This window comes from Mus caroli, unplaced genomic scaffold (assembly GCF_978045245.1).
Source record: "Mus caroli unplaced genomic scaffold, Mus_caroli_1 scaffold_18, whole genome shotgun sequence".
Classification (NCBI taxonomy): Eukaryota; Metazoa; Chordata; class Mammalia; order Rodentia; family Muridae; genus Mus; species Mus caroli.
Window position 1 is genome coordinate 55,668,648 of NW_028227273.1, and position 8,926 is coordinate 55,677,573.

An 8,926-nucleotide genomic window follows, 5' to 3' on the forward strand; every position below is an offset into this window, starting at 1 on the left:
CGAGCTCCGAGGGGTACTGGTGAGTTCATATTGTTGATCCACCTATTGGGTTGGAGACCCCTTTAGCTCCTTGGGTACTCTCTCTAGCTCCTCCATTGGGGACCCTGTGATCCATCCAATAGCTAACTGTGAATATCCACTTCTGTGTTTGCTAGGCCCCAGCATAGTCTCACAAGAGACAGCTATATCAGCCAGGCATGGTGGCACAAGACTTTAATCCCAGCACTCAGGAGGCAGAGGCAGGCAGATTTCTGAGTTCGAGGACAGCCTGGTCTACAAAGTAAGTTCCAGGACAGCCAGGGCTATACAGAGAAACCCTGTCTTGAAAAACCAAAAAAAAAAAAAAAAAAAAAAGACAGCTATATCAGGGTCCTTTCAGCAAAATCATGCTAGTTTATGCAATGGTGTCAGCCTTTGGAGGCTGATTATGGGATGGATCCCCAGATATGGCAGTCTCTAGATGGTCCATTCTTTTGTCTCAGCTCCAAACTTTGTCTCTGTCACTAATTCCAAGGGTGTTTTGTTCTTAGTTCTAAGAAGGGGCAAAGTGTCCACACTTTGGTCTTCATTCTTCTTTAGTTTCATGAGTTTCACAAATTGTATCTTATATCTTGGGTATTCTAAGTATCTGGGCTAATATCCACTTATCAGTGAGTACATATCATGTGAGTTCTTTTGTGATTGGGTTACCTCACTCAGGATGATGCCCTCCAGGTCCATGATTTACCTAGGATTTTCATAAATTCATTCTTTTTAATAGCTGAGTAGTACTCCATTGTGTAAATGCACCACATTTTCTGTATCCATTCCTCTGTTGAGGGGCATCTGGGTTCTTTCCAGCTTCTGGCTATTATAAATAAGGCTGCTATGAAAATAGTGGAGCATGTGTCCTTCTTACCAGTTGGAACATCTTCTGGATATATGCCCAGGAGAGGTATTGTGGGATCCTCCGGTAGTACTATGTCAAATTTTCTTAGGAACCACCAGACTGATTTCCAGAGTGGTTGTACAAGCTTGCAATCCCACCAACAATGGAGGAGTGTTCCTCTTTCTCCACATCCTCGCCAGCATCTGCTGTAACCTGAGTTTTTGATCTTAGCCATTCTGACTGGTGTGAGATGGAATCTCAGGGTTGTTTTGATTTGCATTTCCCTGATGATTAATGATGCTGAACATTTTTTCAGGTGCTTCTCTGCCATGGGTATTCCTCAGGTAAGAATTCTTTGTCAAGCTCTGCACCCCATCTTTAATGGGGTTATTTGATTTTTTGGAGTCCACCTTCTTGAGTTCTTTATATATATCGAATATTAGTCCCCTATCTGATTTAGGATAGATAAAGATCCTTTCCCAATCTGTTGGTGACCTTTTTGTCTTATTGAAGGTGTTTTTTGCCTTACAAAAGCTTTGCAATTTTATGAGGTCCCATTTGTCAATTCTCGATCTTACAGCACAAACCATTGCTGTTCTTTTCAGGAATTTTTCCCCCTGTGCCCATATCTTTGAGGCTTTTCCCCACTTTCTCTTCTACAATTAATTGTTAAATGTTATTTAATTTATTTATTTTTACTCTAAATGTGTGAACAAATTGTGTTCTTATGAATCAAGTTATGAGGCATAGTCCACTTCTTGCTACAAAGCATAATAAAAAAATTCAAAATCTGGTACAGTTTTAAAATGTTATGAAACCAGAACATTTTAATACAATTGGGTACTAAGCTATTATTATACTGCTTAGACAGGTACACATACTCAGAGCAATATTGCTTAGAAAATGTGTTAGCCTAATATTTATAACCATACTTTTTTACAAACAATGTCTAATGTTAGATCTTAACACAAACTACAATATTATGTTGGTTTAAAATATGAATATGGTAAACAAAATTTCTTCAGATTGTATCGAAGTATCAACATTGTTTTCATCTACAAGTAATCAGATGAATTAAATTTTCTTGCTTTGTATTTTGTTAAAGTATTTAAATCATTTGGCTATTCCTTCAAAGGTCTTCGGGATGCTTTATCTCAGTATTTCTAGGTCTGATTTATACTGATGCACTGCCATGCCTTCCTTCTTCATTTTTTAAACAAAGTCTTTGTCTTCTGGGATATCACAGAGGTTGCAGTAAAATGATAGGTGTTCTGTTGTACATGATCTTTCTGGCATTCAATTTAATATTCTGCCAAGACAATTAAAGCAACAAATACTATTTCATTCAGTGTAGATATTATGGTATCACAATTTTAATAGTATTTTTTTCTGAAGTATATTAATATTGGATCCAGCATTGCTTTGCAAGAATTTACTGACTAAATCATTGGAGTGTTTACATGACTTTAAACTTTTCCATATCGAGATTTATAATCTGGTTCCAACTACAGAATCTATTTCATAGTTAATTTTAAACATATCCTGCTGACTTAGAATACAATGTTGTTAATAATGCTACTGTTTTCTTGGGTACAAACTATAACATAGTTATTGCTCTAGAATTTGTAATAAAATCAGGGGATATTTTGAAGACTATACCATCTTGCACTAAATTTGCCTCAGATAAGAGCTTTGCTTGATTTAGAGGTAAGTACATACTAATTACTTTAAAATCTCATAAGAGACAGCTTTAGCCATTTTAGAAGCAGGAAGTTTCAGTTGGGTGGGTAGTTGTTGTCAGTGTGTGTGGAGGGTATGGGTCTGGTTCTACATTCACAGGTGAGTTCTGTTAGAGGACAGAGGAGGTTGTCATATCTTTTGTAATTAGATTTCCAGGTAGTTGGCAGTTGTGAGTTTTCCAGGTGTGGATTCTTGGAATTTAACACATATCCTCTGACAAACAGCAAGCTCTGAACTGCTGAATTGTCTCTCTTGCCACCAGGTCCAGTTCTTGAAGTGAAGCAATGAAAATGGCCACCATATTATGTTTCAGTGTTTTGAATCACTTCCAGAGTCTTGAACTTACCATTAAACGTCTTTTGAGACTCTGTGAAGTTTTGCTGGATTGTTAGTTGAACTTCCGTTCAGTTACTTGACTGTAACAATTAAGTCCCTATGTCTAAAAAAATTGATAGGCTCTCCAAATGTTGTGTAAAAACTCTTCTTTTCATAGCATCCTTTAAGTAGATGCTTTTCAGAGTATGGCTTCTATGCTATCACTATTATCATGATTATTATCACCACCACTTTAACCTTGTTACAAATTGTATTTCTTCAACTTCATTAATATGGAATCAGAAACTCTGGAACTGATTCTCCAACATATGTTTTAACAAGAAATCTGAGAACCAGTGATAGTTGACTTATTGTATCCTATTATTTATTTCTTCTTAAAGACTTCTAGAACAATGAAAAAATGTCAGCCAACTTCATTACCACACTCCTGTGCTTTTAAAAGGTTGAATGTACAATAGAACTCCATGTTTCTTGTTGAACTTTTACTTTTGAAAGGGAAGTTTGCTCCCTGTAATTGGTAGAAGACATACCCAGACACCAAATTCTCATCACAGGGTATATTTATTAGTATGGAGAGGCAAGTGTGAATGGAAAGGCTATAAAGGTGTCAGCAGCAGTGAACAAGAGAAGCAAAAAGTGGGCTTTTAAGGAGAAAAAGGGAAAGTCTGTGCTAAGGTGAGTTGGTAAATACTGATAATGCATATTAGTCAAATAATAAATTTTAAGTGTTGGTGCTTGGTGTGAAGTAGAAACTTAAGGGTTCTTTGTAAAGTCAGTTGTGTTAACAGATGCCATTTTGCTGGGGCAAATACATACAGGAGTATTTTACTGAAGCAGGCACAAGTGAAAGAATGCTTGCTAAAGTAGACATGTGGAGGAATGTTTTCCTGAAGCAGACACAAATGAAAGGATGTTTTACTAAAGCAAGCATATGAAAAGGTACTTGAGGAAGGATTCTTTGGTAATGAAAGCATGTATTGATTCACCTTACATGCATTGTTGAGCTTCATTTGTCATGACTCCATAGAGAGAAACACATTAAAAAAAAAAAAAGTCCTTCAGGTGATGTGCTGGCAGCATCTTGCCACTTCCTCTGACCTAGACCTATTAACAGAGTGGGGTCAACTGACACAGACTCAATTGCTCATGTGGAAATTTGCTAATACAAACATGCTGAGTCAAAACACATGGTGAAGCAAGACCTGTGGATACCACATGATGCTTGAAGGGAGTTATAAATAGGTCTCAATGAACAATGAGAGGGGTTTGCTTGTAGAGCTAGCTTTGCAACACCTCTTGGTCTCATGTCTTTGCTGATCTTCACTTTGTTGAGAGAGGCACATATGAGACCTTCTTCTGGCATCCCTTGTGGTCTTGGTCCCTTCTGTTGACTTGGCTAAGGTCTGAATGTTCCTGCTTGGTTGTGCCAGCTCTGCTGCTACCCTTACACAACTGAATTGGACTGCTGGTGTATCTGGGAAGTGATTGTGAGTGGACTGAGCTGCTGCTGCTGACCTGTAAACTAAACTGCAGATTTCCTGACAACTCAGATGGGGTTTGCTCCAAAGAACCATTTCTAAACAGGTCCACATCCCCCTTGTCTTTTTTTGTTGTTGTTTTTTTGTTTTTTTTTTTTTTTTTTTTTTTTTTTTTTTGGTTTTTCGAGACAGGGTTTCTCTGTGTAGCCCTGGCTGTCCTGGCACTCACTTTGTAGACCAGGCTGGCCTCGAACTCAGAAATCCGCCTACCTCTACCTCCCGAGTGCTGGGATTAAAGGCGTGTGCCACCACGCCCGGCTCCCCTTGTCTTAAAAACCTTTATTTTCTACTACCTCTGATGGGTGACAGGCTGGGAGGAAAATTAAAACATTTAGAAACCAATATTAAAAGTAGACTTGAAAAAACAAAACAAACAAACAAAAAGGAGAGTTGAGAAAAAAAACAACAACATGTCTACATTTGGTGTTTGGTATCAGAAATTAATCAGTGGCCAAATAAGGGGGCTAGTTTTAAATATATAACATTTTTGGTAAGGTAGAGGAAAAGGGCAATACCTATTTGCTATGTTTGCAATGCTTGGGTCTATATTTGCTATGATCAGGCCTGGTAGATCCCCTTCAACTTCCTCATCTAACACTACAAATAAGACAGATGGTGAATGATGGTTATATTGGTGCATGCTAAGGGTTTCCATGATTATTCAACAGTGCAGGGTACTTTGTAATCTGATGAATGCATAATTTATTTCCAGACTATTTTTCAAAGGCACTTACTTCTAAGTGGATTTTCAGAAATCACTTTTTTATTTAGGTTCTCCTTAAAGCACAAATTTACATGGAGAAATAGGTATAGCTAACCAACGTAGGCAGTGATACCAAGGGCAAACATAATAGGGAAAAAGAGAATGAGATAGTAAGTAGGAAATACAATATAGAGTTTTGATAGTCAGGCTTTATGGAATGAGTATATATAATCTTGGGTTCATCCTGGAAAAAAAAGCATGCATACCTGAAGGAAGACTGGATAAAACATTAATCTACTTGCTACCATCTTCACTTGAAGATTTATTTTGGGTCATTATGTCTCTGTGCTTCTGGGAAACTTACTGATACACAAAGTGGTTTCCCAGGCTTTGAGATCTCAGTGTACAGAGAAGAGTATACACACTATGTTCTTAAGGCAGAGTGATGTTAGTGTATCTGCTATACATCTGAGGTCACAGAGGGCTGTGCATTGTAGTTCTTCTGAAATAAGAACTGGTCTTAAGAATGAGATATTTCTGAACCAGAGACAACAGCTTTAAGAGAAAAATACAAATGCTGCCTTTTGCTTTTGTGACCATAGGGTCAAAAGGGCACCATGTGTCTTCATGAATCCTTTGAAGATTGCTTATAAGAGTAAAATGGTGAGTTGAAACAACAATGAAAAGATAATTGATATTTTCTAGAAAATGAAAATCTGAACAAGAATTCTTGAATTTTGCATAATGAAAACCAGTTAGACTAGGACTACCCCTCATGAAAAACAGTGTATAAACACTTGATTCAGGGAAAGTATATCTCTTGAAATGATTAGTAGTTAATTAAGAAGTGGAAGATGGTCAGTAGATAAGCTGATATATAGAACCTGAGCAGAAATACAGACACTGCTACTCAACAGAGGAAACAAAGACAGAGTGTGGGAAAACAGAGACTAGTAGAGAGGGACCATAAGAAATGACAGAACCCATAAAATAGAATGAGGTTTAGATTTTGACACAGGAAAGAAAGTTACTCAAAACATCAATTAGCCCTCTGTGAGTACATTATACTCATATTCACAACAAAGGTATGAAAATGACTACAGTTCAAAATTTTAGAAAATATAAAGGATGACTAGGACTGAAAAATCATAGTCACAAAGACAATTTATAAACTTTCTAGAACGCATGGTACAGTAAAAAATAGGAATAAGTAAAGATTGTAAATTTTGAATTATTCATCTAAGTGCTCTGAAAAAAAAACTTGTCCTGCAATTAGCTTGTACTTTAATAAATTCCTTAATTATAATAAATACTAATGGTAAAACCCTCAGCTAAATCTGCTTCTATTATATAAGTAAATTAAAAGTATGAAAATAATACACTTTAAGTATTAATGCATACAATTGTTCCCTGAATCAAGACTAAAGTTTTATATATGACCCTTAACTATTTGTGCTCTTTTGTTTTTACTGATTTGAAATATTTTAGTACTAATTCTAAGTATTTTGTTTATTCAGTTCTCTTTTGTAAGCATGCTTCATCATCTCTTCTTAAAAATATATGAATATCTTACTATATAAAATTTAGGTATTATAATTTCAGTGTCAAACTTGTCCCCAAATTGAGAATGTGGAATACTTATATGAATGATAAAGTGTTATTCTTCACTGGAAGAAAAACACATTAAATACAGGTGTGTCAGTTTATAATAAACACTTAGAATTTACTTGGGGTGGGAGTGAGTTCATTTATTTTAAGGTTTATTTTTGCCCTAAGTCAATTTTAAACATAAGAAGCAGAAGATTAAATCCACTCACAAGATTGCACAGCATAAAAATGCTAAGTGATGATTCAAGATCAGAAATAATTGAAAGATAAAATAAAAAGGAGGAATGTAAAAAGATGAAAGAGATGTGAAGAGAAGAAGCCTAAAGAAGAAAAAAAATGAAAAAGTACAGAGCAAATATAGAAACCAGAAGATAATCGTCAGATGAATGGAGATGCATGGAAATAAAAAGAGCAAGAGAAAGTATAAAAAGATGATAAGCATTTCACAATCTGTGCATTCAGTTAGTGTAGTAAATGCTAAATCTTAACAAATATGCAGCATATTCAATATTTTGTAGTTTTATTAAAAAGTCAGTGTATTTTACACAGTTTACCTTGCAGAGCTATAATTAGATATAAAGCATCAGAGAAAAAAAGAAAAAGAAAAGAATGAATGACAGATCTTAACTGTTAAACTACTTCACTCATTCATTTAATTTTCCCCATAAATATTACAGGTTAACATCATACGCTTAAGTAAAAAAGAATCAAACAAGTTGCACAGCCTTGGTCCCTGCCAGCTAGGATCTTCACAGATTTAAGAACAACCACTTTTATGTCATCTCCTGAAGGAACAATTCTCCCAGAGAGCATGGGCACAGTTTGCAATGACACCCATGGTGATTTCATCCTCCGTGGCTTCTCTGACAAGCCGTATTTAGAGAAAATACTTTTTGGGGTAATTTTGGTCTTTTATTGTTTGACTCTCGCTGGAAATACAATCATAATATTTGTTTCCTTGAAGGAACCAAAACTGCAGATCCCTATGTATTTCTTCCTTTCCAATCTTTCCTTATTAGATATTTGTTTCACCAGCAGCTGTGTTCCTCAGATGTTGGTTAATTTGAGAAGTCCAAAGAAAACAATCACCTATAGTGGCTGTGCCACTCAGCTCTACATCTTCCTGTGGCTTGGTGCCACTGAATGTGTGCTTCTTGTTGTCATGGCTGTGGACCGCTATGTGGCAGTGTGCCATCCTCTGAGATATGTAACTGTCATGCACCCTAAAGTATGTCTGCAGCTGGCAGTCCTTGCTTGGGGTTCCGGCTTGATTCAGTCTCTGATCCAATCTACTGCTACCCTCAGGTTGCCCTTTTGCTCTCAGCGGGTAGTAGACAACATTGTGTGTGAAGTTCCAGCCCTGATTCAGCTCTCCAGTGCAGATACTACCTACAATGAAGTGCAGATGTCCATAGCCAGTGTTATCCTCCTAGTGTTACCCTTGGCCATCATCCTTTCCTCCTATGGTGCTATTGTGAAATCTGTACTGAAGATAAAGTCACCTGCAGGGCAGAAAAAAGCATTTGGCACCTGCACTTCTCACCTTCTTGTTGTTTCCCTGTTCTATGGTACAGTAACAGGTGTCTATCTTCAACCTAAGACTCACTATGCTCATGAACAGGGTAAGTTTCTCACACTTTTCTACACTGTAATAACTCCAACTCTTAACCCTCTCATTTATACACTGAAGAACAAGGAAGTAAAAGAAGCAGTGATAAGACTGTGGTGGAAGACTTGGATTTCACAAAGATAACTAAGGATGCTGACATATGAGCTTCTATTCCTTTATTTGAAAAGGCAGAACATTCTTAACTCAAAAACACTGAGATTGGCCTCCACAAAATCAAGAATAGCTTCAGTTTGATTGGGGTGTGATCTTAGCTTCATTCATCAGGTATTGATTAGACCATGTATTTCCTCAAAGTGGTGACCAAAGTACAATATGGTAGTTAAGTTATTTTAGTAGTCATTTTCTTAAGAAATATGACATAGTTGATTTGTGATAAAGAAACACTATACTTGCAAATTAAACACCAAGTAATGCTTCATAACTTTGTACTGTTTGTATTTACTTCAGTATGTACTGGGAGTTTAAAAATCAGAGCAACCTACAAATTAAACAAACACCTTTTG

At 36.5% G+C, this 8,926-nt stretch overlaps 1 protein-coding gene across 1 annotated transcript; it reads left to right on the top strand.

Annotated features, from left to right (window-relative positions):
• Nucleotides 1–7,604: 7,604 nt before the first annotated feature.
• LOC110284130 (olfactory receptor 2H2-like) lies at nt 7,605–8,546 on the top strand. The gene has a single exon (XM_021149776.1). It carries the CDS (start codon nt 7,605–7,607, stop codon nt 8,544–8,546), a length of 942 nt encoding a protein of 313 aa, XP_021005435.1.
• The last annotated feature ends 380 nt before the right edge of the window (nt 8,547–8,926 follow it).

What these genes read in the sequence shown, in the direction of transcription:
- LOC110284130 (XM_021149776.1), top strand. Translation starts at nt 7,605, where the DNA reads ATGGGCACAGTTTGCAATGACACCCATGGTGATTTCATCCTCCGTGGC.